This window comes from Crocodylus siamensis, chromosome 1 (genome assembly GCF_052110815.1).
Source record: "Crocodylus siamensis isolate JL-2025a chromosome 1, ASM5211081v1, whole genome shotgun sequence".
Lineage (NCBI taxonomy): Eukaryota > Metazoa > Chordata > Crocodylia > Crocodylidae > Crocodylus > Crocodylus siamensis.
In genome coordinates this window covers 233,867,606-233,882,795 of record NC_143395.1, presented here as the reverse complement: position 1 = coordinate 233,882,795, position 15,190 = coordinate 233,867,606, and the positions used below count along the sequence as shown (strand labels likewise).

Here is a 15,190-nt window from a genome sequence, read left to right as displayed (position 1 = left end):
AGGAAGGAAAGGCCAAAGCACATCTGGAGATGAAGCTAGCACAGGACATGAAGGGCAAAAAAAAGGGACATAATTATTTATGTCAACAACAGACAGATTAGGGAAAGTGTGGGTCCCTTACTGAATGCAGGAGGCAACCAGTGACCAATGATGTGGAAAAGGCTGAAGTGCTCAATGCCTTTTTCACCTTAGTCTTCACATGCAAGGTCAGTTCCCAGACTAGTGCACCTGGCAGCACAGTTTGGTGAGGAGGCGAGCAGCCAACAGTGGCAAAAGAACAGGTTAGGGACTTTTTAGAAAAGCTGGACGTGGGGCCAGATGCCATGCACCCGAGGGTGCTGAGGGAGTTAGTCAATGTAACTGCAGAGCTGCTGGCCATTATCTTTGAAAACTTGTGGTGACTGGAAGAGGCTCCAATTGACTGGAAACGGGCAAATATAATGCCTATCTTTAATAAAGGAAAGAAGGAGGATCCAGGGAACTATACACTGGTCAGTCTCACTTCAGTCTGGAAAAATCATACAGCAGGTCCTCAAGGAGAATAATATGATTAGAAACAGTAAGCATGGATTCACCAAGGCCAACCTGACTGCCTTCTATGATGGGATGACTGGCTCTGTGGATGCAGGGAAAGCAGTGGACATGATATACCTTGACTTTAGCAAGGCTTTTGATATGATCTCCCCAACGTTCTTGGAAGCAAGCTAAGAAATTATGGGTTGGATGAATGGACCGTAAGGTAGAAAACTATCTGGACTGTTGGGCTCAGAAGGTAGTAAATCAATGGCTCAAAACTAGCTGGCAGCTGGTACCAAGTGAAATGCCCTGGAGGTCAGTGCTGGGGCCAGATTTGTTAAATATTTTCATCCAACAATCTGGAAAATAGGATGAAGTGCACCCTCAGCAAGTCTGCAGATGACACCAAGTTGGGTGGGGTGGGAGGGGAGTAGTAGATAAGCTGAAGGGTAGGGCTAGGATTCAGAGAGACCTCAACAAATCGGAGGATTGGACCAAAAGAAATCTCATGAGGTTCAATAAGGACAAGTCCAAAGTCCTGCATTTAGGACAGAATAATCCCATGCACCGGTGGACCAACTGGCTAAGCAACAGCTCTGCAGAAAAGGAATTGGGGGTTACAGTGGACAGAAAGCTAAATATGAGCCGACAGTGGGCCCTTGTTGCCAAGAAGGCTAATGGCATACTGGGCTGCATTGGTATGAGTGTTGCCAGCAGGTCTAGGGAAGCAATTCTTTGCTTCAATACTGATGAGGCTACAGCTGGAGAACTGTGTCCAGTTTTGTGCCTTCCCCCCTTACAGAAAGGACGTGGACAAATGGAGAGAGCCCAGTGGAGGACAATGAAAATGGTTAAGGTGCTGGGACACATGACTTGTGAGGAGAGGCTGAGGGAACTGGGCTTATTTAGTCCAGAGAAGAGAAGATTGAGAGGGGACTTAAGAGCAGCTTTCAACTACCTGAAGGGGGTTCCAAAGAGGATGGAGCCGGACTGTTCTCAGTGATGGCAGATGATAGAACAAGCAGCAATGGTCTCAAGTTGCAGCAAGGTTAGATGCAAGGGAAAACCTTCTACAAGGAGGGTAGTAAAGCACTGGCTACCTAGAGAGACTGTGGAATCTCCATCCTTGGAGGTTTCTAAGACCTGGCTAGACAACGCCTTGGCTGGGATAAGAGAGTTGGGGATGGTCCTGCTTTGAGCAGGGGGTTGGACTAGATGACCTCCTGAGGTCCCTTCCAACCCTAATTTTCCATTATTCTAATTACTGCTGTGGTAGTCTTAAATAAAATATAATTAAAAAATAACTCAATAAAAATTGAAATGTAGTGAAGGTTGCAGACACATGATTCTGAGTGCACAGATAAAGCACAAAATGCTACAACCCCATTCAGATGAATATTGCAGCAGAGTGCTGGCAAAACTGATAATTTGGATTTATGGAACAAATGTCCTTCTCCTTGACAAACATCTTAACTGGAAGGTTATTTTATTATAATGTCTTGATATAGCTAATTATTACAAAGTGCCCCAAGTTCCTGAGCGAGTGCATTTGTTATTTTCAAACATACAATGAGCATAAGAAGTAGATTACAGTACTGTCCCATCTTGATGTGTGACTTTAGTCATGCACTGATGCATGCAAGCAGTTTGCTATGAACATGGGCTTAATGATGTAAAGGTATCTTGAGCGATTATAACAGGTTGGGGAACTCCCCTCTTGCCAGCACGGAGACGGAAAAGGATCTTGGAGTCGTCATTGACTCCACGATGAACATGGGCCGGCAGTGTGGGGAGGCAGTCAAGAAGGCCAACCGTACCCTGTCATGCATCCACAGATGCATCTCGAGCAGGTCCAGGGAGGTGATCCTCCCCCTCTATGCGGCACTGGTCAGGCCGCAGCTGGAGTACTGCGTCCAGTTCTGGGCGCCACACTTCAAGAGGGACGTGGACAATATGGAAAGAGTTCAGAGGAGGGCCACTCGTATGATCAGGGGTCAGCAGGGCAGGCCTTATGAAGAGAGGCTACGGGACCTGAACCTGTTTAGCCTCCACAAGAGAAGGTTAAGGGGGGACCTTGTGGCCTGCTACAAACTGGTCAGGGGGGATCAGCAGGTATTGGGGGAGTCCCTGTTCCCCCGTGCGCTGCCAGGAGTGACCAGGAATAACGGTCACAAACTGGCGGAGGGTAAGTTTAGATTAGATATTAGGAGGCGCTACTTCACAGTCAGGGCGGCTAGGGCCTGGAACCAGCTTCCAGGGGAAGTGGTGCAGGCTCCTAGCCTGGGGATTTTTAAAAGGAAGTTAGATGAGCACCTTGCCGGGGTCATCTGACCCCGGTGCTCTTTCCTGCTAAGGCAGGGGGTCAGACTAGATGATCTACCTAGGTCCCTTCCGACTCTAGCTACTATGAAACTATGAAACTATGAAACAAGCACATGTAATTTAAGAACATGCCAAGCATCACCATTCAGCTCCCAGCTCTCAAAAGAGAAAAAGGAGTTTAACTTGTTGTCTTTAGCTTGAAAGTAGTTTTCACTATTCAGAGTCATAACAGATAAAGCCAGTAGATTCAACTGTACGTATAGACAGTAAGTGTAGAAGGCAGAGCATTTTGCAGTAATTCAAAGCCAGTTCTTTCTGCAGCTGTTACAGCCTCTCCTGAGGACCGGTTACAGTAATGGAGTGTTCTGTTCAATTCAGGTTCTTTATAGCAAGCTCCTTGCCATGGCACTCAATACTCCCTGTCAAATCCACACAATGTGAATGTTGGTATATGTTACCTCAGCTGGGCCAGAATTAAGATTGTAGCTGATTTTTTAAGTGCAACTCTGGGTAAATGTAGAATTCTATCTTTATCTCTAAAAGTCATCTTTTTTATGGCAATATTTTTGGCAGTCTACATACACTTAAAATATTTATACACTTTCAATTTCAAACAATTTTGTACGGGACTATGTCGGAACATTTTTACTATATACATTGTACGATACCATTATATATATGTATAGATATATATAGATATACACACACACACAGAGTATATATATATATGTACGTATGTATCCACACACACACACACTTATACACACACTTAATCTGTAGTATGCTGTATAAGGAGAATGGCTAGAAAAATAAATTATTAAACAGAAGCAATACAAGCTTGCATTCAGCAGTGTACAGACTATAGCAAAATGATACAAATGAGTAAGTTTCTTGTAGGAAAAAATGGATTCATGTTTTTATTAATTTGAAAACTCTATTTTGTGATTAAGCAATTAGGGATGGCAACATAATGTACACACATACACACAAAAGCAAAGAGTTACAGTTGCAAGTGGACACCATTCAGCACACTTCCTCCTTTTCATTGCACCCAGATGATAAACCACATTTTTCTTGAATCTGCCTGAGGGGAAATAAACCTTGAATCAGTGTTAATCGGCTCTGGCTTAGTCCATGCAAGACAAGAGTCATACTGCTAATAAGAGGAAAGCTGCCTGAAAAGACAGTGGTACGATCTGCCCTAAAAAGGTAGTCATACTGTTTAAGGATATTGATCTATTAATCCTACTGAATCCCCAAATTGTCTTAGTTGTCCAGAAAATAGCAGAAGGCAAGTGTGGAAGTATGGTGCTATTACAGGGGAAAAACAAGTACTGGGCATTTAACTTCATTCAAGGGCTGGTGATCTTTAAGTCAGTGATTCTTAACCAGGGTGCTGCAGTACCCTGGGATGCCTTGAAAACTTCTGCAGGATGCCACATAATGTTAGCCCCATTAGGTATGCAAACATGATTCACAAGATGAACTGAGAGATAGCAGACAGGAATCCGTAGTGCTTAAGCCATTCTGACCTGTTGAGGTCTTTCCTAGTTCTTTGGAACAAGAAAAAAAAATGCTTTGGGTTTTTTTTCCCCCATAGTCAAAAAACGAGGGGAAACGAAGACCTGGCATTTTCTGAGGGGTGACTTGAGTCTAAAAAAATTGAGAACCGCTAACAAATGTCACTTCCTAGATACTCCCTTGCTTAATAACTTGTCAACCTTTAAAGAAAGATGTGCCAGAGTAGTCAAACAAAGGAGTTCTCTGCCACAAAACATGGCTGGATCTCTTCTGGGACATGCAAAGGAAGTGGGAAAGGGTTTACTGAACAACGCCCAGTTCCTTCTTTCCTCCTGCTGCCACAGCCCAAACTAATGCTAACACACAGTCTGTAACTTCTGTTCATGAAATGGCTAAAAAAAAATGTAACACAATCCAATCCAGTGGTTCCACATACAAAGGGCACAGCTGGTGCAGTTTACGTTGGCAGAGGGGGAAATATTATACGGAAACTACTCCCACTAGAATAACTTCCAGATTGGCTATAAAGAAAACAGACTGATGCTAGAGGCAACAGAAATCCTACTCAGTTTTCTCATTAGGCTGAAGTGAAAAATTGTGCTGGGTCTTTGTTACACTTACTTACTCTTGTCACTGGCTGTTTAGAGTTTAAATACCCCAGTATTCTTTTTCAATTGCATTTGCTGCTAAACGTACACTCCTTTCAAGACCTTAGCAATAAGTGCAGAATACATTTCTTGGGTAATGACTGCAAGTGTTTTCAAACAGGATCATCAGTTCAAAATAAATAAAGATGCAGCTAGAATGGGAGTTGTTAAAGAAAGATCGCTGCAGATTGCAAAGCAAGAAAAGTCTCTAAAAGCAGGATCTCTTCTCTGTCTCTCTCTCTGTGGTAGGATCTGCTTGAGATCCTGTTGAAGACGACATTGTACACATGGGCAATCTTGTCATGCCCACATCCTCATCACCTGCCCTGACAGGACTTGGAACTGGCACCTTGTAGCAGCAATACCAGAGCAAACCCACCTGGCCTGGCACACCCTGTGCAACCTACCCAATGCCAGAGAACTGGCAACTTCCAGAAGTGGCTGCTTCCTGAGGCCCTGGCTATGGGCACCTTTGTCTGCCATTTAGACCCCTCAATGTCACCAGCCTGTCCTTTCAGCAAGGAGGAGGTAGGAGAGACTCTCTTCCATTCCTTCCTGAATTGCCTCTAGCTGCAGCTGCTCTTTGTTGCCCTCAGCAAGCACCCTCTTTGGCATGCTGGACTCAGACTTCTCTGAGACTGTGTGTATCTTCTCTATCCCATACCAAGCAGCTAAGGGGAGCATGATCTGTCTGGCAAATTTCCTGTTGGGCCAGGCCGAGATGGAGACTCTGAAAATCCAGAGAAACCAGCTCATGAACAACACTTAAGCTTCTTTATCTGGGCATGTGTCACATTTGAAATTGGACACTTCATCCTGCAATAAGATGTGGACCAGGTTGTGTCATGCTGGGCCATCAAGAGGATCTTCTGCAAGGTGGAACATGGACAGCTAGTCCTGTGTGTGTAACCCCGAGAGGGGCATGGAGGAAGAGGGGTTTCAATCTTTGGTAAAAGGATGTTTTCTGTCGCTGACAAATGTTTTATGCTCAGCCCTTGGGAAGGCCATGCACCTTTCTACTTTCACCACTTGTTTTTAATATTTTTATAATAAATGTTTTAAAAAGTCAAAAAGTCTGTCTCTCAATTTTTTAAAAACAGGATAATTGTGGCCAGTCAGGAGGAACTGGCACTGAAAAGTTACCCATAAAACATCTACATCACTTCACTGTTTGTGATGCCCCCATGACAATCCATACACTGTAAGCACAGGAGCACTGCAAATGCTGAAGGAATATGATCTGATGGTGTTTACAATATAAATGCACTAGACTGCAACTGCAATCTAGCTAGTTCAGCTACTAGAAGCGGGGGGGGGGGGGAGGGGGAAATCAGTCTTCAGCACAAGTTTAGTTTCCAAAAGAAGCCAGGGTCTCAAGGCTGCTTCTTCAGGCTGCAGTGAAGCCTGGGACACTACAGCTTCACTGACTGGTAACCTAGCTAACTAGATTAAAGCTGGTTCTCATACATTTGCTGCTGTCATACTTCTGACTGCAGTATAGGCATTGTGAAGGATAATCTCCAAATCAACACCCCAGATCTAGAATTAACATAGCACAGTCTCCAAATCATGGGTGGCCAGTTCATAATGTGCATGCCATAAGTGACACAGGCAACTTGTGTGTGGGGCGCATGGCAAATCAGGAAGGGAGCAGAAAGAACAGTGGCTGATTGGAAACAGAGCAGAAAGCAGAGCAACAGATTGAGCAGGGAGCAAAAAAAGCAGAGAAGACGACTAAACACGGGAAGGGAATCACCGAGGCACTCTGGTTGGGCCCCACTGCTCCAAGTGAAGACTAATTATCATATATGAGCAATGGTCAAGAAGCTGCAACAGGGTTAAGCTTCCATTGTCACTAATTTCTGAGTAACAATGCTGCCTGTTCCTCCAATTGAGCCCAGGGTAACAGACACATGGAACTTTGAACTTGGCATCTAAAAATCAACTACTTAGATTTTGCACAGAATATGAAGGTTTACAAAACCCTGTTGTATGGAGGCTTAAAGACTTAATACTGTTTTAAGAAAAAACCACCTTCATTTATTTGAACATTCCCAAGCGCTGCTTCCATCCCAAATTCAACCACTGTTGATCACCCCATGAAAACCAAGCCAGTGTAGCATACTCCAACAAGTAGACAATGGTGTTTTATATGCTAGCAGCAAATAGATTAGCAATGTATATGGTCAAAAACCTTTTGGTTTAAAAGTAATCTAAGGTATAAATGTAAAAGCTGATGGGGGGAGGGGATTTTGTTTTGGTTTAGGTGAAAGTTTTATTCAGCAACAAAAAAGGAAAAAAAAGTTTCATTCCTTCCCACCCCAGACTGTCATTCACCAGCCTGCAATATGTGCTAAAGACAGAAAGCATATGCAAAGGTGAGCAAGCAGAAAAAACATTTGGACTTCGATGGTTTCAGCAGGATGAACAAAGGTGGATAAAATGCCTCACATTAATGTACAAATGAGTGAGTCCATGTACAATACAAGCCAAAACAGAAGGCCCTGATCTCTTCACGTAGTATTTACACTTCACGGCAGGACCTTTGTAGTCTGACTACCTCCGCTTGCTAGCCAAGCTATGAATGCAACAAGTTGTTTCCTTTTAGTAAGATGTAGCTGAATGCCAGGAGAGCCAGCTTTACAGAAAATGGTGCCTTGGGAGAACTTGCATTCCCTGCCCCCCCTCCACACAAGTCAGCAGCACTCCTGCAGGCACCAGCAGACAGGCAGGGGTGCAGGGCACGCAGTCCAGCGGGGAGATGGAGCAGCGTGGTGTATAGCGTGCCAGGCAGGCAACGGGGGGCAAACTCTGTTGCTGCTGCATGGGAACAAGGCAGGTGAACTGGAGCAGGCACCATCCAATGACACTGCCTGGCCTGGATCCTCCTAAGCAGCAGCTAGAGGCAGAGGAGCAGGCTGGGCTGAGGTGGGGATTGGCCAGGGCAGGGAAGGAAGAGAACGCTGCTGCAAGCATGGGGCTGCTCGCATGTGTGTCTGTATGTGTGTTTGGCAACCCCCTGACCATGGTATCCTGGGCGACTGCCCACCCATAAAGCCTTCTCTAAACAATAGCCTTGTCCAAAAACAGAGGTTTCCCTCCAATTCTGCCCCAGCACCAGCACTATGCTGTGAGCAGTAACACATTTAATAACTTCAGAAGAGGCATGAGGTATAGTCAGAAGAGGCAGGTGTGTCCTGGCACAGCTGATCTGCTTGCTTGGGGTCTGCAAACATTGAGGCATGGGCCCCTGATGTGCCCTGACTTAGGGAGCATGTCTGGCAGTGGGGGACCCCCACAGAGATACCCCCACTTGCAGACGCACATCCTTAGCTGTGCTACAGCAGGGTGATATGTGGATTCCCAGGGCATGGCAACAAAAAGTGCACAGTCTGGGAATCCCCCTGCAGGATTCCTGGGGCATACAGGATCACGCCCCTGAAACCTCAGGAAGCACCTGTTTGGGGCAGCTGGAAACCATGAACAGCCCCACGCTGCCCACACACTCCTGCCATAATTAAACAAATACTGGCTGTGGAAAAGGCAGCACAAACTATGCGTGGGAATCATTGCACTTGCAAACTAGGGTATTTGTGGTGTGAAAAAGGACATGCATTTGCTAGGGCACAAAGGCAACATTTGTTTGCAGAATTTGTGTTCCCCACCGCTCCTCTATCTTCCTGAAACAAGCCTCTACTGGGATTCTCCTGCTCACTCTGGTATCCCTCTACTCTAAAGGGCACCTATACATGTTCCAGACATCTCCTCCAACATGCTAATTAGCACGTGCTGGAACAGACTTGATTAATTAAGTCACTGGAGTATGCTAATAAGCATGCTCCAGCAGCCTCCAAGTCATGTACTCAGCAACCCCACACTTTAAAATGGCAGTGGGGGGAATTTAACTAAAGCTCATCGGACGAGCTTTAGTTAAAGCACCCCTGCCACCATTTTGAAGATGCTGAATAAATGTGACACTCTGGGCACTGTAATTGGAGCAGCTCTTAGAGCAGCTCTAATTAAAGTGCCTCCCCCCTCCTCTACCCTGAAGTATGTGTAAAGAGGCCCCAAACAGTTCTGGACTGGTTCAGGCTATCTAGATATGAAACACTGTTTAAACAGTCTAGCCCTCTCCACCATGGACTGGCCAAGCTGTCCCAGGAGATGCACACGATAGAACAGAAAGTCATTTTCACGAGTACCTTGCCTGAACGCGACACTATAATCTACTCCCCAGCTCCCAGCACAGCAGACCTGCATGACCCTACCTCCAAGCAGGAACACTGCTGCTATTCTTTAGACATACTTTGGAGCCAACTAAAACTGCCTAGCTAAAACATAATAAGCCTGAACAAGTGTTCAGAAATAGCTTGGGTAACCCTTTCAGCTCCAGCTAAAGATGTGCCTTTTACCCATCCACCCTCTTTCCAGTAAATCAACTCTCTCATTTATCCTTACTTTTTCACTAGCCAATTCCTTACATGCCTGCATGTTTCCCACGATGATCCCATCAAAAAGCAGCTGTTGCTGATAAAAGGTGGGAGGGAAAAAAGTGCTCACAGGTTTGTAAGTTTTCAAGTAGGGAGCAAGGTTAAATATGTGCCAAAGCAGCAAGTACTGGTTCCTTGCTAAAGGTAATGCAGAGCCAGAGTGAATGCCCCAGTTGCTGGCAATAAGATGCATCCTGAGAAATCCTGAAGAGGCAGCAAATTCTAGCTCTGTGTGGTTCACATCCTAGGGCCATTCTCAATAGAATGGGTAACAGTTGCAGTGGCCTGGCCAGATTCCAACTCAGGAAGTGATCTTTTCCCTCCCCAAATTCCCACTGCAGTTTGATGGAAACATTGTTACTCTTCACTTCCTTTCCAAAACTGCTTCACAGTATTTGTTGTCACACATGGATGCGTTCCCTACCACCCCAGACATGGTTGCACTTCTGTGACAGGTAAAGAAATCCGTATTATTACAATCATCTATTTCTGTACATTTCCAAAGTTCATTTGCCTACTTCTGGCAGGTGGGTGTTACAATACGAGAAAAACTATGAAACCATCAGCTGTCAGTATCTCGGTATTTAGATCAGTAAGTTTAAAGCCCCTACCTTGTGTAGCCCAGAAAATGCTGACAAGTGCGGAAGGTACATCTTTGCTTTTTACCCAGCTGTTGTTGCGATGCCTGATCCAGGCAGAGATGACACAGTAATAATCCCCTCGGTCTGTTTCAGATGTCCATTGGATTCGTAAACTGAAGGTGTCCACAGCTTGTTTAGAGAAAATAATTTCTCCATTCTCTGCCCGTTGTCTGCTCCTGTCCCCAACCAGTAGCATCCAGTCTGCGTCCATAGTACCAAGTAGTTCATCTGTCACCACATCATCACTACGTATATATGGCCTGTAGTACCAAGAGACTGTAAAACGTATGTTTCCTTCTTCTGTGTTCTGTGCATTCATAATCCTGCACTCCAGTTCTGTGGGATCATCTGAGAACTTAGGTGCTTTAGAAGCATTCAGAAGTACCTGGTAGTCAGGGTCTATAGATGAATGGAGAAAATGGGAAGAAAGCCAAATGTGTAAGGCTGGGGTCAACAAAGCAAGAGAATGCAGAGTAACTATGCAAGTGCATTTAAGATAATTAGTGATGGCAATCCCTACACATAACAGCACCTGAGATAAATACAAAGGACCAGAATATAATGTCTTACTTATAAAAAGTAAAGGACCAGAAACATAAGCCAACATTTTCCAACAGCCACCTTTCATTTTAGGTATCTAACCTGCATGCTGGCCTTGATTTTTAGTTCACATATACTTGAGCTAGAACAATCAGAGCCAAGCTCTTCCGGAAAACCAGGTCCAAAACATCTGAACATGCAGAACCTAAGAAATATTACTATTTCCTTCTATGTTCTGTCTACAGCACCCCAGATTTTGATAACCTTTTACACTTTCCCCCAAAGTTCAGGCTAATACGTAAAATGTAAGAGCTTGTCATCATGGTGTTTCAGAGAAACTGGTTCAAGATACCCCATGCCTCCAGGATAAAAAGACCATTTTCACTGCCAGAAGTGATACTATCAATCCTATCCCTTGTAGAGTACCATATACATGACCACAGAGAGGGCATCTTCCAACAAGAGGTACTAAAAGTATCTCCTGCCTTGGCACTGGACAATGCCTACACAATTGCAATATTAAGTCCCATAAGCACCAGAACATCTTCAGCTGGCTGACAAACACCAATGACACGGGTAAGAAAAGCAACTTGGAGTTTTAACTGGAAAGTGACTACAACCTCATACAGGTCACAAAATGTCAGAGGAAATGAGTGCCTAAGTTCAGAGGTTAAAAACTGAGCACCTGTATTTAAGGCTGAAATGGCCAGTTGTCTTAATCCTGGAAAGTATAGAGCAGTTATACGACCTTATTCTCTAGCGGAACAGAGAGACAGCAAAATAAAGAGATTACTGTAAGACGCTATTAGCAGCAAATTCTGACAAAGGAAATGAGTGCTCATTTGCCAGTAATAAAATGATTTTTCCTGCATTGCCTTTTACAGGCTAGCCTTGCTTTATGACTAATACTTCCACCACGATTGTGTATGTTATAAATTTTATTCTTCGCTTCTCCTTGTAGCTGATATTTTTCTTTCCTTTAGCAAACAGTCATTGTAACTGCAATTAGGACAGAGAAAGAAATAAAGGCTAAAATGTACCTACCTCTGAAGCATGATACAAAAACAACCTTAACAAATCTACTGTGAGATAACCCTTAGACTAGCGGTTCTCAACCCTGGTTGAGAATCACTGCCTTAGACCCTTTTGTGTGCAGGTGTTAGCAGTCTTAGGGTATATTTGATAGCAGTGGTACCACTTAAAAAGTACTTGGCCTGCATCTGGTCAGGCAATTTTAGAGAAACCTTCAACAGTTGCTATTTTTGATGCAGCATCTTTACTACAGCCAACATGGGGGCCACTAACAGAGACCAGACATTATTTAAATAACAACTTCTTAGCTGACTTAGATAAGAGGTAAAAATGTTCGTAACCAGCCTATATTAGTGCTCCCACAGCTTCTAGTAACAGCAACTCTAAGATATCTCCATTGATTCTGAACATCAGCCAGACCTTAAAAAATATCCACAAGATCCTTCACTATAACAGGATCATTGGTAAATGACAGCAACCACAACCACTGACACCTCTTCCTTCTGGGAACTAAATCCTCTCTGATCCTAGACAGCTAGACTGTCCTTCATATCCCCTTCACTGATGATAGCAGTCCTCAGGCCATAATGCCACAGGATGTCACTCCAATAGGTAGTGCCCCACCTCCTGCAAAGCAACAGAGGTTAAGGGGTCTATAGGTACTGTATTGTGAGAGCATTATCATCAACTCAGTACCAATGTGAGTGAACATGAAGGCTGAAGTTTTTTTCAGGCCAGGAACAGGACAAGGAAAGGGATGAAAAACTGAACTTCAGTTAATCACTTTAGCTTTATTTTATTGTATGTATTTATTTATTTTTGTAAAGAGAAGGATTGCTAGGGAGAAAGAGTTTTTGGCTTTGACAGCACCACTCCAGCTAGGCGCTTCATGCTGACTGATGCTCACAAGCAGAGGATTTAGAAAGAATAAAGGCCTGGCTGGATAAACCTCATTCTTCCACTCTGTCACCTGTCAACAAACAGCCTCGCTGACAGTTAAATGACTTAATACCCCGCCAGCTCAGCTTCAAGCATGGAGGAAGGAGAATCCAGGATGCAGTTTTTAGAACCTCATATGCTAAGAAACATTCTTCTTCCAGTCCCTCTGTCCCCAAGCAATGCAATCCTGCTTGAAGAGTTGTTTTTATTGCTCTTGACCCAAAATAAATTACTGTTTGGTGAAAAAAGGACCAAACTTCCAAGCAGCCTACAGGATGCTTCAGTACAAAGTAAAGATGTTGAATTAGGTTTTGACCAGGTGATTGTTATAACCAAAAGATTGTTTTAAAGGAAGAAACAGAACACAGCAGGTTAGCACATACAACCATGTCTCCAAGGCACATGGGGACCATTTTCATTGATTTCATGGATTTTAGGGCTGGAAGGGACCCTGAAGATCATCAAGTCCAGCCCACTGCCCCAGGGACAGGAAGACAGCCCAGGGTTTAAAATGCTAAAGATTTGGACAGAGAGACAGAAGTGCCTATTGCCCCAAAAGTGCAGGTATATGGAAAGCAAGAAGGGTAACTACCAGGATCTCAGTAAGACTATCAGCACTGTAACTTGGCATTTTACTTCTAAACCTGGGTTCAGAACCTAATCTAGGTTTCTTGATCTGTCTCTTTCTTCCCTCCTCCCCCACCTCAAGACTACCACCACTGACCAGGCATTGTTTTTATTCTCCGATTACAAGAGACACTAAACGGGAACAGCATGGACTAAGCCAGGACTGAGGTATGGTTCACATCTGTAACTGGTACCAAGCTCACTCATGGCTCTAAAATAGTCACTGACGTGTAGATTTTAGCAGGGGTGAGCTAGAAGTGCCTCTTGACTCTGTCCGAAATACAGTTAGAAGCCATCAGGTTTGCAATGGTTGAAATCAATTACTTTATTATTATTATTATTCTTTGAGATAGCTGTGATATGTCATAACAAACTGGAAAATACGGGCGGGGGGGAGGGTTTTAGAAATTTTGCTTGGGTTTCATTTCTGATATCACTCCTGAAGAACTGCTGACTTCTCAGGATATCTGCGTAAAGACAGACTCTCCAGAGCTAAAGAGTTTAGCCATGGTAACAAAGCAAAAGCTGGTAAAGTCAGTATCTGGTGTTGCATAAGACAGCAGGTTATGAGTCTAAACACAGATTCAGTCCTTGGGGGAAGAAGAGCACTACTAACCTGCCTTTGTACATAAAGTGAGGTCCTGGAGCCCACTACATCCTTTCCATCTCCAGTTTGATTTTACAACAAAATCCTGCCCACGAGAACAAATATCAGCTATGCAATAATGTGGCTTAGTAGCAACTGTAAACATGCAAACAAGCATAAACTCCTTTGTATCATCATTGGGGTACCTTAGAACAACGTGCTCTTTAAAGAGTTTTATAAAAAGGTAGCAAACGGAGAACAGTAATCTTGGTACATCTATATTATTAGCCATCTCCCTTAACATGGAAGCACTTGCTGGGTCTGGGTTACTAAGCCACACTTTCACAGCAATTTGTTATAGGACAGTAAAAAATAAATAAATAAAATTAAAGAACCCCACAGATCATTATCAAGCTATTCAGTGTGTGGCCACTCCAATTTTCACCAATTTATGTAGGTTGTAATACAAGGCCTTTCAGCTCCTGGCAGGTCTATCACATTCCTTTATTCTAGAATACATAATTAATAACAAAACTGAAAAGGATGAATGTGAACCATATTTCAAAAGGTATATGGCTCAAGACTCTCACATATATGGCCTTTGAGACAGTGGAATACCCAGAAGAGACCTTGCAATGTCTTTGTCCTGCATACACAATGCTGTAATTGAACTAAGGAAAATAATGGTTTATCTGTAGAGTTTTTCAACAGAAGCACTCACCTAATGATGTCACGACCACGTTGACTGGTGCTGATGTTGTTTCTGCCACCTTGTGCCAGCTCCTATTGTGCAATGGCACCCAGATAGTGGCTTGGCAGAAGTAGAAGCCAGAGTTTTCCACATCCACATCATGTACCAACAGGCGATACGAATTTCCATCCATGCGACTCAGGCTGACAAAGGCAGAGTCACTGAGAACAGAATCACGGTCCCAACTCAGCAAAACCTGGGCATCAGAAAAGGTACCGCTGGCCGACTCACTGAAATACCATGTGACTTCTGCTTGGAAAATGCCACTTCTGTCTGTTGTGATGTTGCAGGTGAGGTCCAGAGAGTCTCTTTCAGTTACAGATACGTTGTTTGTGATGAGGACCACATCTAGAGCTAAATCAAGAGAAACACCCCCACAAGGTGTTAGTTTTTGACAGACTTGTGAAAGATCTAGTATCTTCTCCAAATCTAAAAGTATATAAATTCCTACAAACTGCTTGATTAATGACAAATTTATAGGGACTTTAATATTTTATTCCCAGCTATGCCAGAGACTGCCTGGGTGAGGTTGAGCCAGTCAAAGTCCTTGCATCTACTTTCCCAGAAGTAAGGGTAAA

At 43.9% G+C, this 15,190-nt stretch overlaps 1 protein-coding gene across 1 annotated transcript in view; it reads right to left on the bottom strand.

Annotated features, from left to right (window-relative positions):
• PTGFRN (prostaglandin F2 receptor inhibitor) overlaps nt 1-15,190 on the bottom strand; it is a 104,667-nt gene that overhangs the window by 37,800 nt on the left and 51,677 nt on the right. Inside the window, exons 4-5 of the mRNA XM_090059306.1 lie at nt 14,583-14,966; nt 10,108-10,536 (exon numbers count right to left, since the gene is read on the bottom strand). Coding sequence (XP_089915432.1) covers nt 10,108-10,536; nt 14,583-14,966 — 813 coding nt within the window. The remainder of the gene's footprint in view (nt 1-10,107; nt 10,537-14,582; nt 14,967-15,190) is intronic.